The sequence below is a fragment of the Oreochromis aureus genome, linkage group 15 (genome assembly GCF_013358895.1).
Source record: "Oreochromis aureus strain Israel breed Guangdong linkage group 15, ZZ_aureus, whole genome shotgun sequence".
Classification (NCBI taxonomy): Eukaryota; Metazoa; Chordata; class Actinopteri; order Cichliformes; family Cichlidae; genus Oreochromis; species Oreochromis aureus.
Genome location: NC_052956.1, coordinates 20,298,695 through 20,320,007, shown reverse-complemented (window position 1 = coordinate 20,320,007; position 21,313 = coordinate 20,298,695). Strand labels below are relative to the sequence as shown.

Sequence of the window (21,313 nt, the reverse complement as noted above, 5' to 3'; positions counted from 1 at the left end):
GTGGGGTTCCTGGTTGGAAGCATTGCCATTGGCTACCTGGCTGACAGGTTAGGCTATGATTGTGACAGTGATTAAAAGTTGACTCAAAATACATTAAATTACTATCTATTTATAATTTTTCTTGTTGTTTTTAGCACTTACATGACCAAATAATTGACATTACGTGAGACAGACTTACAGCAATGTGATGATTGTTGATGTCTGACTTCAGGTTTGGCAGGAAAATGAGCTTCCTCATATCCAACTTGCTGAATGGGGTTGCAGGGATCCTGGTGGCCGTGGCTCCAAACTACATATCTTTACTGGTTTTCAGGACTCTCTATGGGTTTGGGGTGAAAGGAGGCTGGGTAGCTGGATATGTGCTGAGTAAGACCACCTTATAGCCTTTACCTTTGCTTTTCACCACAGTCAATCAAGGATAGTCATTCCCTTTTGTGTTAATCCCAGTGTACACAAATTATCTGCAATTCAGTGAGGGCTACAGCACGGGACATTTGCAAAATAGTCCTCTATGAATAGGAGTGACTGCAGCTTAAACAACTAAAATATTTACGGCAGCTTTTAGATGAAAAAAAGAAATAACGTGTTCTCAATGTATCACGGATTTTTAAATTAAAATAGTTTTTGCTTGAAGTCCACTTTGTAAATTACATTAATTATTAGAATGAACAAGGAGGATTATTCCAAATATGGGTTAGGGTTACTCAATGAGTGTGTGGTGTTTTTGGGTTCTCGGTCAGATTCAACCAAACCCCCCAGCTTTAAAACACCAAGACAACAACAGTGAAAACTTTCAGCTGGATGCTGGCTTAACTGCTTTTGTCTTTTTTAATGTCTATGTGGAGCCTTCATTACATTTGAAATCTCAGATTTCACTTACCTTAATTTTCTAGTCTATAGTTTTGGCTTATGAATAACATGTTACACAGGCAAGTAAATTGTACGTGTCAACATCCAAACACTACAAAGTGTAAAGAAAGAAAGTGTCAGATCATTGGTTTATTAAATTTGCTTACTCATGTGATTACTTAACTCATTATTACTGATCCACATCTTCCTTTATTCATCTCAGTCACAGAGATCGTGGGCGTGGAGTTCAGACGTACAGTCGGAGTAATTTACCAGATGTTCTTCAGTGTCGGCATCCTCATCCTCCCTCTGCTCGCCTACTATATAACAGACTGGCGCTGGCTGCAGGTCGTCATCACCATCCCCTACATACTGTTCCTGTCCTACTACTGGTAAGAGTCACAACAACCACATACAGCAGTATGAATGAATTTTTATTAACCCATCTTTCAACTTTTATTTAACATATTTATTTTGGGCTGTGGCCAATTTCAGTGACATGAAGGTGATTTTAAAATGTTAGAAATCTGCGTCTTGTAGTCATTTCCAAACGTTTTATAAAAATGAGTAGTCTTCTCACTTTTGCTAAAAAACATTATCCAGTTATTATATACATATTAATACATTTTAAATACAGGTTTAGAATAAATGTTTTCCTTTGTAGAGCCAAGAAGGGTATATTACACCAGAAGTCCTGTGGAGAAAAGATATTATTACCTTTAGTTTTTTGCCGCTTAGTCAAACTGTGCACCTTTAGCACTATATTTGATCAGATGCTACCCTTACGTGATTTGTCTATTTTGCCTGTTCTTTCTGTGTACAACCCATTAAACCTTAAAATATACTTTGAACTCAAAAATCTATTTGTCTTAGTGAAAAAATAAACACACCATTTATCATTATCAATTAAAAAAATAAAGAATTTGTACCTTTAAATAGTTTTGTAACTAACATCAGATTTGTTGTTGACATTTTACATTTTTAGGTTCATCCCAGAGTCTCCAAGATGGCTTCTCTCTCAAAACCAAAACTCCAAAGCAGTGAAGATCACAGAGGGCATGGCCAAAGAAAACAAGATGACTCTTTCCAAGAACATCGAGGTAGCCGTTAGACACAAAATCTCTGCATCTGTTATCTGGAATCAAATTTTATCAGCATGTAACACGACAATTTGGAGTCTAATTCATTGTGACTTCTTAATTGAGATAAAACTTACATTTTATTTATTTTAAATAAAGATCAAATTTTTTTAGCACACGTGTGCTGGTTTAATTGCTCATTTTTAATTTGATAGCAGCAACATATCAGAAAAAATGTTGGGACAGGGTTTGTCACTTTCCCTTTAATAGCAGTCTGTAAATGTGTGAGAACTGAAAATACCAGTTGGTGGACTTTTGGGAGAGAAATGTTGTCCCATTTTTGTCTGATGAAGGACTCTAGCTGCTCAACAGTTCTGGGTCTTACTTGTTGCGTTTCTCATGTCATGATACACCAGATGTTTTTGGTTGGTGAAAGGTCTGGACTCCAGGCAAGCCAGTTCAGTACCTGAACTCTTCTACTTTGAAGCCATGCTGTTTTAAAAGATCCAATAAGTTGTTTCATGACTTCCATGAAAAAGACATGATCTGGATTGGAGCATATGTTAGACTGCATTATTTTTTGGGAGAGTTTTATGGAGAAACATAGTAAAACAGGCTGAGGCTAAATCATAAAAACAACCAGAAATACTTTTACTATGTGATGTTATATGAATGATCCTGCAGACCCTGAAAGATGATAACGCAGACTCCACCACCGCTTCCTTCATGGACCTGATCAGAACGCCAAACATGCGAAAACACACTTTTATCCTCAGCTACAACTGGTAAGGATTTAATTAAACCTGAACACAGCTGTTATTATAAATGAATCTTCTTGATCCAAAACTAAAAAAATCCATTTAGGATAAAGATTCAAAGTTTATGAGATGTGTTTTTCTCCCAGGTTCACCAGTGCTGTCGTCTACCAGGGTTTGATCATGAGGCTGGGCATTCTGGGAGGAAACGTCTATATCGACTTCCTCATCTCTGGCTTGGTGGAGTTTCCCGCCGCCTTCCTGATCCTATTCACCATTGAGCGCATCGGTCGACGCCTCCCCTTTGCCACAGCCAATTTTGTAGCTGGAGTCTCCTGCTTCATCACTGCCTTCATTCCTGACAGTGAGCTTTAGGGGGCAGAATTTTTCTTAGTGCTCTTGAACGTTGATTTCCAAGTTTTCTTTTAATGTTTAATTTAATGTTTCTCTCTGTTCTTGCAGGCATGTTTTGGTTTAAGACGGCAGTGGCATGCATCGGCCGATTGGGGATCACGATGACCTTTGAGATGGTGGTGTTTGTTAACACTGAGCTCTACCCAACATTTGTCAGGTATAATACAGAAGATTTGTTGTGTTTGGGAGGAACAGGTATAATTTATACATCAAATAAGGTGATCAGTAAACAACAATAAATTCTGTATCTAACAAAAGGACATCTCGAATCACAAGTAGATTATTGATGGAACTGTGCTCACAATAAAGCTTAGACTGCTGCCAAATCAGTTTGAAGCTGTACCTGATAATATGAGTGTGAAACTGATCAAAATATGAACTTTTATCTTTTTCATTTATGTCACAGTTTCAGAACCTGACAAATCCTGTTGTTTTTGTATTTCTGTGTGGACAACTGGACAACTAATGTTTCTGTGGATACGTAGCAATTTAAAAATGTCTTTGTGTCAAAAGTATATTAAAGAGTTAGTAGTATATCAAAAAAATGCTGTTTTTATGTCTTTAGAAACCTGGGAGTGTCTGTTTGTTCCACTCTGTGTGATGTTGGAGGCATCGTGGCTCCATTCCTGCTCTACAGACTGGCTGTGATCTGGCTGGAGCTGCCACTCATCATCTTTGGTGGGTTTTCTGAGAGTAAATGTTCAGTTCAATAAATCTGAAAGTCAGATAAATATGACTATCGAAGCTTAAATGCATTATTGGATTGTGTTGTGCAGGCTTTCTGGCTTTCCTGGCTGGAGGTTTGGTGCTGCTGCTCCCTGAGACCAGAGGTGTACCACTGCCCGATACTATCGACGACATCGAGTTCCCAGAAAAGTGAGTAGTCAGTGCAGTAGGAAAATGAAACCCCTTTTATTCACATTATATTTCTGCTATTGTATCTGTAGTAAGTACAGATTGAGACTTTTTTTTCCCAACACAGCACATTTAGTATTTTTTTGTGTTTGTGTTTTCAGAGCAAAGGAGAGAATCGAACTGCAGAACCAGCAGATGGTGAACCTGCTGCCCAACTACCAAAATATAACATCCAACAAAGATTGGGCAACTGTTTAAGCTCCTTTGCACACCAAAGTATTTATTTATGCTGTTTAACAGTGTTGCTTGTGGATATATTAGTTACCTCATTAATTTTTGTTTTAGGAGCCAATTTCAACATTTTCTCTGTTTTTCTTTGTGCACAGTGTTTAGTGTTTAGACTAACTTGTGTCTTTTTATGGAACCACATTATACAGTTATTAAAGTTATCTTTAATACAACCAAGCTCCAAGTATTTTCATTTAAAACATCTACAGTTATAAGATTTGTAGTGAACCTATTCTGGTTATTTCCATGAGTGCTTATGCATGGTTCACTGCTCAAATAATACTAATAGCCTACTAATTAATGCTGTCTGTCCTTCAGTTCAGGAGCTTCTTGCTGTGAAGTGACAGTGCTAACCATTGCACCACCATCTTGGCGTTCACTTAATTAATAACCTCAGTAAACACGTTTCTTATGAGTTTATGGTTTTAATTGTGGCTTTCAACTCTGATGTTAACTTTTTTCATTCAGGCTTCAGAGTTCACCACGGTACAGAAACCGTTTTAGTGAAATTTAAACATGATCTTCAAGCACAGAGATGAATCCACTGTCAGAGGCCATACCTCTGACAGTGGATTCATCTCTGTGCTTGTCCTTAGTGCAGCTTTCGATACTGTCGACCATAATATTTTATTACAGCGATTAGAGCATGCTGTACGTATTACAGGTACTGCGCTGCAGTGGTTTGAATCGTATCTATCTATTAGACACCAATTTGTTCATGTAAATGGAGAGTCCTCTTCACACACTAAGGTTAATTATGGAGTTCCACAGGGTTCAGTGCTGGGAACAATTCTGTTTACATTATACATGCTTCCCTTAGCCAGTATCATCAGAAGGCATAGCATACATTTTCACTGCTATGCAGATGGCGCACAACTCTATCTATCCATGAAGCCAGATAACACACACCAATCAGTTAAACTGTAGGAATGTCTTAAAACTAAATTAAGTCACACTCAATCAAGTAGGAAACAACAACTGAATCATTACCTTGTATTTCACTAAATGTAACCACAAAGAAGCAGACTTGTAATGCATTTTCTGTAAAGCATGGCTTCTAAAAAATGTTTAACCTGTTACAGAAACATTTTCATTGCTTTTGAAACCTGTAAGATGCTCTGCTTTTAGTCTATCCACTTCAGGATAGAATAGAAAACCTAAAAACATCATGCCATGAAATCAATCACTGCCAGAGCAGAACAATATATACAGGTTAAGACATCCTCAGTAACCACAGTGCAGATGATAGCTTTTAGTTGGCTTTGATGGTTGTGTCTATCCAGTCCATAAACTTAGACACTCGGGCGTAGACGCCGGGTTTCATGGCATTGGCGCATCCCAGACCCCACGATGTGACACCCTGCACGACAAACTTGTTCTGCTCATAACACACCAGAGGACCACCGCTGTCACCCTACAGGAGGAGAACACACGTGTAGAAATAACTATAGCTTTTAATGTGATGATGCCGAAACCTGCCTTGAAAAGGGTCAGAAACACGAAGAAAGATGAGTTTTTTCTGCATTAAAAGATTTTGATATGTGACAGGGTGCAACCTTTATTTTTTGGCATTACACTTAACCCCTTTAAGCCTAGTGTATCATTTTACATTGTGAGTTTTTGAGACTTCACCGATATTAGTGTTTTTCCCCCTAAAATCCCAAATAAATTGCACAACAAAGTTTTAAGCAATAGACTGCAAAAAAATGACAGCTGCAGAAAATATGATAACAATGAAAACTTAAATATGCAAATTAATATAGAATTTTTAAAAAATTTTTGTCTAAACGCTAAACTTGTGTTTATTTGTTAAATAAACACGAGTCACAATTTGCAAGATGAAAATTGTATTTCTTAGAAAGGAAACATATTTTTGTTAAAATGATGGGGGTAAAAGTGAAAACATAGCATTTGTATTTAGTTACTTCCCATCCATTTTAGAGGTAATACAATTTTTCTATATCTGCCGTCCAGACTGTAAATATTTGGGGTTGTTTTTCCATGTTTAATGAATTCTGAATGTGCAGGTTTAATCGAAATATGTTTGTGCCAGTACTGAAAGTGATGTGTGCTGTTTAGCCATTTTAACACGCAGTAGACAAAGTCAAGTGTTTATTTAAATCCTCAAGAGTATTGATGACCCTCTTTGTAGCCAGAAAGAGATTTTCTTTATCATGCAAATAACCTTTGATCTTTGTCCTTAACTTCTGCTCCTCAGGTTGTTTGCAATTCTCCAACATTTCTATAATAATTTTCTGGAAAGAAACCCACTAACTCTTGCAAACCAAAGCACTTCACACCTCTGTGAACTTTTGCAGAATCACCTGACAAAAAATGTCTGATCTTTAACCTCCCAGCTCAATAGTGAAAAGTCTGTTTGTTGCTGGAGTGAAATTGATGTTTGAATGACACAAATAGCAAATATTCAAATTAAAGCTACAACTTGAAATGTTAATGTAGTGTTTCATAATGAAGCTCAGAAAATCCTTACTGTATAAACTACAGATGGATGAACAGATGTAAGACGTTAAAACAAATATGTCTAATTTTAGCTGAACTAACAGGTTTCATTTAATATAATTAAACATTCACATAAAAACATAAATTACCTGTTATACATTCAGATTTGTCAAGTATTGGATTATTGTACAGTTCCACATGTAAGTTATTTGATTTTGATCATTTTATCTGTAAATTTCACAAATGTCAAAGCACCTTTTAGTTTATATCAATTTACATTAATGGGTGGAGAATAATTAACTGTTTGAATTTACTATAGAAAAATTATTACTATTACTAAATTCTGTGTTGAACTGTTGTAAACAAATGAAACATTTGTGTATCTGATTCATTTTCACAATCGTTAGTTTCTGGAAATCTATTAAAATATTTCAGGTCAGTAAAATGAAGTAAAACCGAATACGCACACGTTTTATAAAACTTTCCCCAGTTTTCATAGGTTTGTGTTTTTCATACCTGGCAGCTGTCCGATCCTCCCTCGATATATCCAGCACACATCTCGTTGTTTTGAACTCTGCCGTTCAGATAATCTGGTAGATTACACACCTTGTTCTCGATAACAGGAAAACCCTCTTCTTTCAGGACGCCGTCGCCTCCCGTACCTGCCGACACACCTGTGTGCAATTACCTTCCTCCTCCTCATCACCATCATCATAAGATGTGTTGAAATACATATACAGTGGAGTTTTTTTGCATACAAAATCAATCATGTTTTTATCAGTTTTTTTGTGTTATAGTGCACTGACAATTATTTATCTGCTTCAAAAGGTGTATTTTCCAAAAACAGTGTTCAAAAAGTTTTCAAAAAGTTTTACAGTTGACCAAACTGCTACGCCTCCCTGTCCAAGATGTGTTGTGTTTAATTAAGAAAAAAATCATTAATTAGAAATTATGTTCAAAATAGTAATTAATGCTGGTTGATATGGAGAGCCACAGTAAAGCTTATTGTTAAAATTCTGCCACTTGCTGGTGAAAGGTTTTCATTACACTCACTGATTTTCCTTCTGTGTGAATCGTCTCTACATTGGCATTTCTAAAGTGTGCAACTCAGTTTATCAGCTTACAGTGAAAACATTTCAAACACTCTGCATTGTAATTTTCTTCAAATCAAGAACAAAAACGCTAGAAAAAGATCTGAATGGGAATCACCATAGCTGAACCGGTTTAGCTGGTGATCCACAGTTACACAGGTTTGAATCCTCCCTAGTCCATTTCCTGTGTGTCAAATGCCTCATTCGCTCTCTGCTTTCCTGTCTGCGCACTACACTCTGCCATCTAATAAATTCTACAAATGCAAAAATTTACAAAAGTACTATGAAATGATACATCTTTGTTAGAAAAAAAAAATTTCAAATGGAACAGAAGAAAATAAAACTTGTGAAACGGTAGCTATTATCAACAAGCAAATCCTTCCTACTTGATGTCCCACCTATGTTTATGAAGACCAAATGTGGCTTCAAACAAACTTTCATTAAAAGCACATACACACTCTTTGATTTGTGAAAACATCTAACAGTCCATTTTTACTCTACCATTACAATAATATGCACAGATATTAACAAAAGCAGCCATCTATGTGACGTACCTTGAGTCTCACCCCATCCAGTTACAAAACACTCTGCTGTACTGGAAACTATATAGTCCTTTTCTGGGAGACAAGCTGGCTGCACGTTGTCATTTATTATTGCAGGGCTGAAAGAAATGCAGATTTCTTTAATGGCATTCACAAGATCAAACTCGTGTCAACAAGTTGCTTATTTTTCTGCACACTCAGTTCCAAAAAGGTTGGGACACTGAATCAAATGTAAATAAGCTAACATCACATAATATAATATAACAGTTTTAATGCACAGGTGTTACCATTTTATTGCTAGTATGTATCACATTGTTACCAGTTTGTCACTAAGCTTTGCTAATTGGTTTAACTCATGGGGATACTTTTACTCCCATATTATTAACCAGTTACATAAATGTTAATGCAATATTATTCCAGTATGATTACTGTTCATATAAGATATCACTTTTACATTACTTCCACATTATTGGCTTCTTGTTTCCACCTTATTACCCCACTATTATGACATTATAAGCAAGCTGTAATAGGCGGTGCTACCCATTCATGGCTAGACAAATTTGAGTGATAGCACTATTGTTTTTTTTCCACACATTTTCTATAGATATTGTGATAATTGTAATATCAGATGGATAACTAAATAATTAATAGACAGTATCTGTATCCTTGGTTGAAGTCTGAGGACCTGTTTTTGTAACAAATCTGGTAGATGAGTCTCAGTGTTAATACTTTCAAAAATACATGTTTGATCCATGATTTAGTCCATGCTGTGGTCACTAGTGATTAGTCCTTCAGGTTAGCTAAGATCAAAGTTCAGATCTGCACCAAGCTAATTGTGTAATATCATTAGCAGCTGACCCATACTGACCTCTCTAGTTTAAGCAGAGCAATATCTGCTCTGTTTGGTCCCATAACTATTTTCTCAAGTCTCCTCTCTTGTTTCGATGGCTCATTGCCTTGCTCCGTGTGGATACCCAGGAATACCTTGTAGGCTGAAGGCCGGTTGGAGCTACAGTGCATAACATGTAGAAACATAGGATATAAGAGTTTTTGCAGAATTTGATTTTAAGTGTTCATGGTGATTCTGATCTTACCTCTCGAAGCAGTGAGCAGCAGAAAGGACCCACTGAGGGTAGATCAGAGTTCCTCCGCAGATATGTTTTCCTATACTAGTAGAAAGTGAAACACATGTTTGTTTCACAATGTACAGATAAGATGCAGCAACAGCTTGCTTTCAAAAACATATGTACTAAGTGGCAAAAGGTGAACAGACAAACAAAACTCAGGCAAAAATCTATATAAAATACTGTCATTATTACTGTCATTATTACTGTCATTATTAACATTCAATTTATCTATTTCTATAACTACAACAACAAGTCTTTACAGAATTTACAGTTAAATAGTCAAAAGTATTTAAATTAATCTGTACATTTCTGTCAAGGAAATTCATGTTATTTTATGAATGTAAGTCCTTTTGGTGTTATTTTCTCACCTGGTCCGGAGGCTGATTTGCCAGGGCCATGAGTGAGGATTCGACACACAGCCGCCGACAAGACGACTAAAACAACGTTTTGGTTTGATTACTGGTGTTCCGCACTTCATTTCAACTATAAGGTAATAGTTCAGTGTCATGAATTCTCAGAAGATGAGTGAAACAAAAACACTGAATTAGTTTGAACATTATAGCCTCATTAGCAACAAGCCAATGTAACAGTTTGCACAAAAAAAAAAAATAGATTTAATAGAAAATTTTACTCAGTAAATGCATTTTATCTGGTATCTCTAGTATGTCTTGGTTAGCTGATCAATAATTCAGCAGCACCGTGTTACAGGTGTATTGCCTCACAGTATTAAAGTCATGTGCTGGAATCCATCAGCTGGTTGTTTGAACATGTTCAATTGCATTTTAGGTTACTGTAGATTTAAAAGACTGTCCATCTCTATGTTCGTAATCCTGCACTTTTTACCCTCTTTAATCTGGGACAGGTTCCAGTCTCCACACATTACTGAGATCAAGAGATTCGGCTCTTATGGCCTCATTTAGCATTACTGTGCCTTCTATTTAGGTCTAATTTAGCAAATTAGTGTTTGTGTGTTTGTGTTTTGGTAAGCAATTTTTTGCTGTTAAATTAAGTCTTAGTTTTATGCATTTACCACAGTTGGGGAGAACAAACATGGGATTTGGGGCCTGGACAAAAATCTTTTTTTTTTCCACAGTGGAAAATAGCTAGAAATCAGTGGGTATCATCTGTGTGTCTGGGGTGATTTGTTATAGTACACCTGCAGCAGAAGTACAGCTGCACAGACTGGTGAGCAGGTCTGGTTTGTTGTTGATCCAGCTCTGATGGATATTTTCATTTGACAAATTCTGCACTCAGCTTTGCAGTCTCGAGTAGCACTGAAATGCAGCTAGGTGCTTCTCCTTTCCATTTTCGTTCATTTCTTCTCTTTCTCACTTTGCATTTAAACCCAGATACCCGTCTTTCTTTTGCTCTGTGTACCTGGCCTGTATCACTACACTCACCGTCTTCAGAAAGTCTGCCCCCTACCTCCTTTCACATAATGCTATGATTGTAGTGTGTCTTTGCTATGTGATTGACCACATAGTGTGCCTATCAAAATAGTCCCACCCCTTCTCAGCAGAGTTAAACAGGATTTGCCTCTCCTAAACAAGGAGTCAGCTCTTCTTGTTCTCTACAGAGATTTGGCTTGTTCACAAATGACACATCACTATCCCACACTCTTGAACTGAACAAGCAGTTAAGAAATCGGATAGCTAATTTGGTCCATTGTGTGGGAATAGTACAACGACTGTCACAAATGATCAGAGCTAAATGTAACGTTCTTACTGTCATTTGTCTTTAGTTTTAATTATCTGAAGTCCAAAGAGAAAAATATTTATTATCATCACTGGCACCAACTAGCTGCAAAGCGGTATTAGACCTATTTCTACTTCTAAATAATGGGATTTATAGTAGCATGACAGAGGGGTGCACCATAGATAGAGACATTTTCTTTATTGTTGAGACAATGTGTGAAAATCTCTGACCAAAACAATATTTGTTTTATAGTCGCTAATGTCATTGAACCAACTAAGTTGTGCACTGTTGTTAACATGGTTAGAATACCAGAACTCGTGTGGATAGAGTCAGACCCACCATAGAGTTCAGTGGGTGACACAGGTGGAGATGAGTGAATGGAAAGCAAGGGTTACTACAGTCTGCAGTTTAGACTGAGCATCAGTCATGCTGATAGAGTGGTAAAAAAAAAAAGTGGTAGATAATAAAAAATGAAAATAAAACAAACTGAATTTGAATGCCAACACAAACAATGTTCATATACCACAGTCAGGGATCTGGCAGTGTTCCCATATCCTGTCTCTATCCGTAGTGTAGCACCACGGTCCACTTATATCGTTGTCTGGATTTCTGCAGCTCTGATAGTGGACAGAGAAGTTAGGAGCTAGAAAATAATTCTGTTCTTACCACAAAGAGTTTTTATTGCAACACCCACGCACTTACATTGCCTTCCAGACCCTTGGTGGGGTGAGTCTCTGGGGTGAAGCTCGTGTGACTGTGAGGAGTCTGAGCGCTCCACGCCTGGCATGTCACACCGTTCGCAGTAACAGAAGTTGGACCTCGGTATGTTTCTCCATTTCCAATTTTGCAGTCTGAAACAGCAGCAGAGAACCAGGGGAAGCGAATGAAGGGTCAAACAAACTGACAAGGAAGCACAACATGTGACACTTAAAGTTGATTTACCTTTTTCCGGTGGAGTCTGGATGGCAATGGAGGCGATGTGTGGCTGAGGAAAACTGATTTCTGAAGGTCTGACAGAGCAACTCTTCACGTTGCAGTACTCCCAGCGGACTGCGGGGTCTGTAGTGAAACACCAGGGAGCTTTGTCCCCATCGGGGTTCCTGCACAGATTCCCTCTGAGGTCCCTGTTGCAAAAGAAGACCTGAAACTTTAAGACATCAACCTACTAAGTTAAGCCCGAAGAAGGGTCTTAATAAATAGATGGATCTAATTGGGGTTGAAAAATTGTTCGAAGATTAAAATTCATGGATTTTACCACATAGGTTTAAGGTACATCTTCAACACACCAAGATCCTCATTGTTAGACTTTCTTACTAACTTTATCTCTTAATCAGTTATAGTACTCAACATGTTTGTGTTAGAATATAGTTTTTTCCCCCCTCAGTGTTTCCTGTCCTATCCTCTTGTGTCTTCCTGCTGTGTGGGTAACGTCTGCCTGATTTTTATTTAAATCATTTAGCCATAAAAACTGAATGTGTTTGATGCTTACGCATTTGGGTAGGCCTCTGGAATTTTGTTATGTCTGTGAGGAGTCATGGAGCTCCAACGCTGACATTTTTTCCCACTGCTGGTCTCTGATGTTAAGCCCCGATAACTGACACCGTTCCCTTCATAGCAGTCTTCCTCATTTGGGGGGATCACTGGATCATCTGCACCGAGGGATATTAAAAGTGGGGAGACTCACTCATTTTTGAAACACAAGGACAAGATAGGTTAACTAATATTATACCTTGTATGCGTGCAACCCCACACCGTGGCACGTTGCAGTACTCCCAGCGTTTGCCAGGGTCAGTTGTGTAGCACCACGGCATCCGTTCATTGTTGGGGTTACGACAGTAGTTATTATCTAGACCTCTGATGAAGAAATGAAAACACGAAAGCCCATAAAAACATATTTGCACTGAAAAAGAAAATCTTTAACAGATTTTTCTTTCTTTCTCATATTTTTCTCATAAATCTTACTGAATAAATTCAATGAACATTTAAAATCAGCACGTCTAATGTAAAATAGCAAGCATTTTCTTTTTTCTTCTTTTTACATAAAAAACTAGAAAAAAACAGTCACAAATTTAACATAATTTCACAAGTATGCAGTGTTTACTTAATAAATAAATTATTAGAAATATGATACGGTGAATGACAATTTGTAAACAAAGTTTATTTTCTTTCATTTATACATAGATGTGTTTGTTGAACAGATAAGATAATTATTGAAATTTTCAACATAAAAATGCTACGCTATATAAATGCTTTTTGTTTTGTTTTTTAGAATCATGTCTGCAAGCATTAGTAAGATGACATCATAATTCAAAGTGGCAGCATGTGTCTGCAGAGTTGTCCGTCATATTAGATGTGTTACAACCTGTGGTTACTGGGGAAAAATATGCATTCACTGGCTGGTTGGTAGTGGTTCCTGGAGGTTGTTGGGTGTTGCTAACTGACACTCTCTTTTACACTTTACATTCAGCAACTGGTGAGATCTGGAGCTCAATGCAAGATCTTGTCTCATGGGTTGAGGATAATAATGACAAAGGTATGGATTAGCCCAAAACTACACAGGAGGAGCTTGTTAATGATATGAAGACAGTTGGGACTACAATCACCAAGAACGCTGTTCACACACTATGCTGTAAGGTATTGAAATCTTGAAACGCCCAAGAAGGAAGATGTTCAGGCCTGTCTTAAGTTTGCCAGGAAATCTCTAAATGATTAAATAAGAAGAAGAATTGGGAGAAAGTGCTCTGGTCAGATGAAACCAATCTTGAGCTCTTTGGTATCTTTGGTATCAACCATAACTCTGACACAAAGAGCACCATCCCCACAGTCAAGCACGGAGGTGGAAACAATACGTGTTGGAGTTGCTGTACAGCATGACTTCACCACACTGAGCAGCCAGTGGACAAGACCATGTACCATGCAAACCTCCTCCCCTTAGGCAGAAGACTGAGGGTTTCTACCATTATGACAGTGACCCACAGCTATAAAAAGCAATAAAAATGTAAGTTGGCATAGTAGAAAAAGACACTACTCATGAAGATACACCTTTTAACCTCAAAGACACTAACTCTGTGTTTACATCTCCTCTGGAATAAATAGGGTCAACCGTGAAACTAACAACTGATGAATTAACTTTAGTTAACTACCTATCAAGAGACAACTCTCAAAGGTTCTCAAAGATATTCCATGGAGTTTCCACCATGCTGGATCGGTGCTTTGCCTTTCAGAGTTCCACACTAGAGCAGAAAACTATTGACAAAAACTGCAAACTGAAAATTCCCACTAATATTTGGTTTGGATGGACATTAATTCCTGGATACAGCTCTTACTTGCAAGGGTAGTTTTCTGGGGACTGGTTGTGTTTATGTGGCATCTGAGCCGACCAGCTCTGGCACGTTTTGCCAGACTCGGTTACAGCAATTGTTCCTCGGTATGCTACACCTTCCCCGGTGACACAGTCGACCTCTGGGACGATGGTGGAAGGTTCAGCAGCTGAAGACGGAAGAAAACATGTATTTTATGTACGATGCAGAAAAAAAAGAAGTCAGACGTATTCGCTGTATTTATTGTCTTTTACACTCTCTTACAACTTTATTTACATAAAGTCTCCTTTAGTTCTATTCTTCCTTTTTTGGTATTCATTTTACTTATACTTTTAAGTAGTTGCTGGCAGTGGATGATGGTAGCTTGAGTTTATTTGAATGTATTTTTTAAAATTTATTTAATTTAATAACGGTACAGTACTCTGTTTTTGGTAACCATTGTCCTTGATGTAAATATGTAAAAATTGTGTATGTTCTGTTCTGTGTCTTGTGTACTGTTTGTTTGTATATGTGTCTTTCTTGCTGCTGTTACACCCAAATTTCCCCTGGTGGGACAATTAAAGGATTATTCTATTCTATTCTATTCTATTCTATTCTATTTTACTCTATATTTATTTGAATATGTTTATTCAACATGGATTTCTTAATGGGTTGTTGTGTTTTGTCTACTGCTGAAGCTGCTAAATTGGGATTTTGCCATCAATAAAGAAAACCTGTAATAAATGTTTGAATTTTTGATTGCCTGCTTAACCTTGATTAAATTGATTGAATATAGTCCCTAAAATGTCAGGTCACGGGACACTATAACATTAGCTGAACTTGAATAAACTGAATTTAAATACTTTGCTGCCTATAAGTAGAATGAGCTATAAAAACTATGAAGTTTGAATGTCTGATTTCATTTGAACATGAATATATTTGTTTGTCTGCAACAACTCTTGCACATGATATTCTTAAATTTTGACCATCCTGCTAAGCATTGTTTAAACAGTCCATACTGACATGATGTCATGTCTATATGGACCAAAATCTCTTAAGTATGTTTCTTGCACCCTGTTGAAACTATCCAGGGGATCCAACCCTTTACTACCAATGTGCAATTAATTAGGGGACTGGTAAGTATATATAGTTTTGTATTAGGTATTAAATTTGTATTAGAGTTTGACATTTGGACTGCAACAAACACCAGCTGTGAAATCCTTTTCTTAGTTCATTAATGAGGAAACATTTAAACATGGAGACTTACTGCAGCGCGGTATGGAGCAGTAGTCCCACCGTTTGGATGGGCTGGTGGTGAAGCACCATGGTCGGGGATCTCCATCTGGATTTCTGCAGTAGTTCTCCTCCAGATACTTTTGTGGAAGACTGAACAAAGTATAAGAAGAAGTATCCAGAAAAGGCTGATTAAATCTCACAAAGGTTTTGCTCTTACCTGCTGGGATGGTAGTCATGGTTGTGAGTTTTCTGGGAGTCCCAGCGTTGGCAGGTGAAGCCGTTTTCAGTGGTGGAGATTGTTCCTTTGTAGTCCTCACCATTGCAGACCATACATTCCCCTGTAAAGGAAAAGCACTGATGTATGTGATATGCTATGCCGTGGATAATAGATAATGTTGTTCCCGATTATATATCAGTATATCACAATACCTGCGTATTTTTCACAGATTAACTGTGAATATTCTAAAAACCAAATGAAGATCATTGAATGTAAAATAGCTGGTAGGAGATAATTAGATATGTATGTGGGGGAAAAACCCAAAACAAAATAAACACACAGAGTTTTATGAATCTTACCAGAGCAGCTGGGTACGTTGCAGTGCTCCCAACGTTTCTGGGAGTCAGTGGTGTAACACCAGGGCCCCCCTTTGTCTCCATCAGGGTTTCTGCAGAAGTTGGAGTCCAGATCTGCTCGTGGGTGGCTCTGTGGCGTGAAACTGCAGCAGAAACATTATCAAAAATTTCACAAAGACGTAAAAGGATATGAAATGATGATGCAAAATCATGTGAACACATACTTTGGCCTGTGTGGGTAGCTTGCGTCCCATCTCTGACAGACCTTTTCTGATTTTGTTCTGGACTTTGTTCCTCTGTAATCTGTTCCTATCCCATTTGCGCATTCCAAGAGATATTCTAGAAAAGAAAAGAAAAGAAAAAAGAAACAACAGGACACTACTGTTGTGTTGTATTCAATAAGATTGAACCACAGCGGTGTTTAACTTGCAATCCAACTCTACTGTGTTTGCAGACACAGTCCAAACATCACTGATCATGACACACTGGCTAAAAATTAACTACAATGTTAGGAAAACTAAAAAGATCACACAAACCAGAGTAGAACAGTCACCAGAGACAAAAGAAAGGACAACACAAAAACAGAAATTTCAGTCTCATATTAATTTCAAGGAATTTGAAGATCATTACCGTTTTTTTCATATAAAACTGTGTTTCTTCTGCGCATGATATTCTCTGTTTTAGAGTTTGCCGCTGCTGTCCAGCATTCTCTGTCGTTTTCATCATACATGAAAGTCCTGTTTTAAAACAGTACATATGTATATAAATGTAGTGTGTGTGCACCATTTAATGCTCAAAATGAAAACAGTTGGGAGTGTGAGGTATGAGCATACCTGCATGTGAAGAGTGTTTCAGTGTTACATTTGTCAGCACATTCAGCCAAAGTGCTAACTGAATACCTTCGTTTATTCAGTGAGAGGATCCATGCCCCTTCAGTTCCGGAGTAGCCCTCTAGCTCAGTACCACCAACTGCAATCATATACAAAAAAAATCCCCGAAAACTTTATTTATTAACTCATTGATTTGTTAGTTTATTCTTTGCTGTTTGAAGATGCTCGAGTCCCGCCTGAGGTGGTATGGACACGTGATTCGAAGCGATGAGAACTCTGTAGCAAAAACGGCTACGAGGATCGACCCAGAAGAACGCCGGCCTCGAGGCAGACCGAAGAAATGGTGGATGGACAAAATCAAGGAAGACATTAAGACCATCAATGCATCACCTGAGGACGCTTGGACAGAACCAAATGGAGAAACCGTTGCCAAAGAGCGGACCCTGCACCAGCGGGACAAAACGCCAGGATGAAGATTCTTTGCTGTTTGACTGAACATTTCCATTGTAAAATCTGGCTTTATGCATCAGCTAAAGCAACAGAAAGTATTTTTAGATACACGAACAATAAAAGAATAAGAAATGAACTCCAAAATTATTTATGCAATGTTACATTACACTCCTGGGATGTAATCAAAGTAAATAGGATAAAACATTTTTAGAAAATGACTTTCTTTTTTTGATTTGACCTAATCTTGAATCAGCAAGTCTACATTATTAGTTACACTGGTGGATACTCTTGTTAAGCATTCAAACAGTGATGTCAATCTATTTACAAATTATCCCACTAAGGAAAAATTCATGCTCTAAATACCCCGTTTCAGGGAGGATTTTCATTCTGTATGATGGCATTGAGAGTGGATATCCCTGATATGGTCATCACCAGCACACAGGAGTGTCTATTAGCACAGAAGCCCCACCCACCTCCACTCAAACCTTCTCTTTGCAAGAGATAGCCAATCAGATGAAAGCCAGCTGAAGCAGGTCTTTTTAGACTGTAGAGGGGCTGAGAGAAATTGCATCCAAACAGAGGTATAAAGCTTGTATTTTCAATTCTGCCATTCTTATATCATGACCCCCTTTACCATTTCCCATTGATGAGTAGTTCAGACGTCATCAGTAGCCTTCACCTACCATTATCATTTAACTCAAACAAAACAAAACAAAAATGAAGTAGAAGCATCTATATAGAAAGAAAACATTCCATTATATAAAACATCTTTACTTTGAGCTTTCAGTGTGCGAGTCAACACCAAAGTGAACAAAAACTGTGCATTTAAACCCCTAATACATCTTGAGGACGCACTCTCACAGTGAATCCGATAACTGCCTCTTCTATGGATATGACACATTTATTAATAATTATCATTTAAAGATTCCAGAGTATCTTACCACTGCAGAGAAAAGCTCCAAGGAGGAAAGCTGCTGTGTTCAGGTCCATGGTGAGACCCAAATACTATCAGATACCTCCTGGTTTATTGTTGGACTTCTTTTAGCATGTTGGGAGAACAAATAGGACAGCTCAGTTATTAGTTAATCATTGTCCTGACAAGGACAGCAAAAGGGCAGCAGGTCGAAATCCTTGTTTATGAGAGATTTTGGAGTAAAAAAGAAGAAGGAAAAAATATGATAAAATCACAGCATTTTAATTATTTTCTTCTGCATCGTTATGAAACACCATCAGCTGGAGAGCATGTAACGCCTCAAGAATTTATCTGTTCTCAGATGTAACGACTGGCTGTTTGATCGAATTATTCTTCGGCCAATCCTGTAAAGTTTTGGAAACTCTGACTCTTCAGGTAGCACGTGAAGAAGATAATAAAGGTTGATTTTCTTCTTTTTATATTTCCCTTTCATCTCTTTGTATAAAAAAAACCATAGGCTTAAGGTGTGAATCAAAGCAACAATGGTTTTGTATTTTTATTTATTTATTTTTTAAAATTCTGTTTGGTTTCAGTAATCAGCGTTTATTTAATCATTTTAGTTTAGTTTTTATTAATTGAGTGATAGTTTTTTATTTTTTATAGTAATTTAAATGTTACAAACTGTTTATCAAACCTAAACATTGATACTTTTTGAAAGCAATTGTCTCACAGTGAAAGAGGCAAGCTAGACTCAGTGAAGCATTCATGCCTGTCATGCTTGATGTATTGACCGAATTAAAATTGGAATAAAGATAAAAACATTTCCAATACTTTTTGTTACTTAAATTTTAATTTTGTAAATACTATTCTTTAGGTTAATTTTTCTCTTTTTTTAAAGAAATTTCTTCTGTGATGTTGTGACATTGTGGCTTGACTAATAAACATAGACTGTCACTTAAAAGATGACAACTCCTCTGGTCTAGCTGTATAGACGTATTTGAGCAAAAGACCCCGGTTTTCACTTAATGACAGTATTAAGACTCTTTCTAATGACTTTTTGGTTTTATTTGTTACTTTCAGCTGTTTTTTATAGTACAAATTGATGTTAACTTCATAAATCATGGTCTTATGTAGAATAAAATAAGCAATAAAACGGGGAATGATTTAGGGGTGACGACTTTATCATTGACAAGATGTTGCCATGTGATGCTCTCTGTCTCCAGGCTACAATAGGCAAAATGATAAGACTTTGGAAAAAACCTAACTCTTTCTGTCTCCTGACTATGTCCATCTTTTCTATACAGTCTATACTGGTGTGGAGTCAAAACCAGGAAGAGGCAATCTTTCTCAAACTGGCTGGATGTTAGAAATCTGTTTTATTAAAAACTGAGGAAGATGAGCCGACTTCTTATTATAACCAAAGAAACACAGCCTAGTCTTTGGAATTAACGTCAGGCCTCATTTAATTTTGTTCAAATCTGGGACAATCATACAGTGATAAAAGCAATATATAAGATATAAGCAAACATGATAGAAGTGAGAGTTGCGAAATCTTACATGAGCACAACAAACAGTTGACCTTACATGTGACATACACCGGACTGATTCAATTCAGCTGAAATTCTTAAATACAATGGTACTAATGTTTCTGAACAACAAAGCATATAACAGAGTACATAAAGAAATACACACAAATACAACTCATGAGACCATATGATCATATGATGGTCCTAATGCTACCTCAGGAAGGTTAAACTAAGTTCAGCACAACAGAAAAACACATCCTATGAAAGCCCTCATAATAATTATGACATTTCAGTGAAGTCACGGTTCTCCACACAGCTTCCAGATTTAGTCTAATTGTATCATAAAAGTCAACAATCAACTGTGTGTCATTGTTTTTTTCTACTGTTGTGCAGGAATAGCAGACGCTATGTAATATCTTTACATAGATGAGAAGTTGCTTAATATATATGCACTGACAGATCACTGCACAGTAACAACCCAACAAACATAAAATTAAAGAACGTAACTTGAGTTAATTTTAAGGACATAAAATGTACATCTTTAACTGAAGCCTGGTTTTTTCTGAAGGACTTTGACAAGAAAATGCTCATAACCTTTATTATTATTAAGACCTTTCCAAGGTGGTTTTGATCAAAATCACTACATAGACAGGTGAAAATGATGGTGAGAATGGGTTAGTTACAATGTCAAGTTTGGATAATATACACACTGCACACTACAAAGATGCAACAATTATAGAAAGAAGAAAATATTTAAAGAGAGTTTTTCAGGTGTCAGTTTTTTAGAAGTTAGAATATTTTGGCTGTCCTTTAAATGTTTCTCTTTGAAGGATTAGTTTTATAATGTGAGATAAAATTCATTTTACATTGGTATTAGGGTTTGGCACTTACTTGTGAAGGTTGAACTTTGGGGTTCAAGTGCCTTGAAGTCAATAAATGCACTTACAACAATATCCACAAACATGTCTGTGTTTTATCCACGCTCCCTAGTCCTAAACACACAGTGGAGCACAGAGCAGCTGCTCCAAGGTGAAGAAGGCCAGACAGAGATTTCTTTCATTTGGACATCTTCTTTTAACTATGTTAATTATTCTCTAAATTCTATGAATTTCTTCGATTTTGGTTAATACAAGAAAATAAATATGCGGTGGTTCATTTAACACCGTTTTATTTTTTTATTTTTTTACAAATTCCAGGAATACAGTGGATCAAGGCAGAGTGATTCAAACACAGTAGTTTTTATTGTGTAGTTAATAAATGTCACACCATCTTCGTAGAAAAATAAAAGACAACTGACCATCTGTGTCCTGTGATGCCATGATCGCGCATAA

At 37.1% G+C, this 21,313-nt stretch overlaps 2 protein-coding genes across 2 annotated transcripts in view; one reads left to right on the top strand and one right to left on the bottom strand.

Moving 5' to 3' along the window:
• Positions 1 to 4,413, top strand: part of LOC116333136 (solute carrier family 22 member 2-like) — an 8,163-nt gene extending 3,750 nt beyond the window's left edge. Inside the window, exons 2-11 of the mRNA XM_031756291.2 lie at positions 1 to 47; positions 212 to 366; positions 1,073 to 1,241; positions 1,835 to 1,949; positions 2,613 to 2,713; positions 2,833 to 3,047; positions 3,146 to 3,254; positions 3,663 to 3,775; positions 3,874 to 3,973; positions 4,114 to 4,413. The exon at positions 1 to 47 is cut by the window's left edge and continues 57 nt beyond it. Coding sequence (XP_031612151.1) covers positions 1 to 47; positions 212 to 366; positions 1,073 to 1,241; positions 1,835 to 1,949; positions 2,613 to 2,713; positions 2,833 to 3,047; positions 3,146 to 3,254; positions 3,663 to 3,775; positions 3,874 to 3,973; positions 4,114 to 4,210 — 1,221 coding nt within the window. The 3' untranslated portion in view covers positions 4,211 to 4,413. The remainder of the gene's footprint in view (positions 48 to 211; positions 367 to 1,072; positions 1,242 to 1,834; positions 1,950 to 2,612; positions 2,714 to 2,832; positions 3,048 to 3,145; positions 3,255 to 3,662; positions 3,776 to 3,873; positions 3,974 to 4,113) is intronic.
• An 806-nt stretch (positions 4,414 to 5,219) lies between these two features.
• Positions 5,220 to 20,888, bottom strand: LOC116333130 (plasminogen-like). The gene is made up of 20 exons (XM_031756285.2): positions 20,874 to 20,888; positions 18,485 to 18,581; positions 17,097 to 17,232; positions 16,894 to 17,000; positions 16,488 to 16,602; positions 16,267 to 16,406; positions 15,908 to 16,028; positions 15,722 to 15,840; positions 14,482 to 14,644; positions 12,885 to 13,009; positions 12,645 to 12,804; positions 12,098 to 12,279; positions 11,858 to 12,006; positions 11,679 to 11,772; positions 9,829 to 9,943; positions 9,428 to 9,502; positions 9,202 to 9,342; positions 8,346 to 8,452; positions 7,217 to 7,362; positions 5,220 to 5,654 (listed from the first exon to the last, which is right to left on the bottom strand). The coding sequence occupies exons 2-20, from the start codon at positions 18,531 to 18,533 to the stop codon at positions 5,493 to 5,495; spliced, it is 2,406 nt and encodes an 801-aa protein (XP_031612145.1). The 5' UTR covers positions 18,534 to 18,581; positions 20,874 to 20,888; the 3' UTR covers positions 5,220 to 5,492.
• Positions 20,889 to 21,313: the final 425 nt, after the last annotated feature.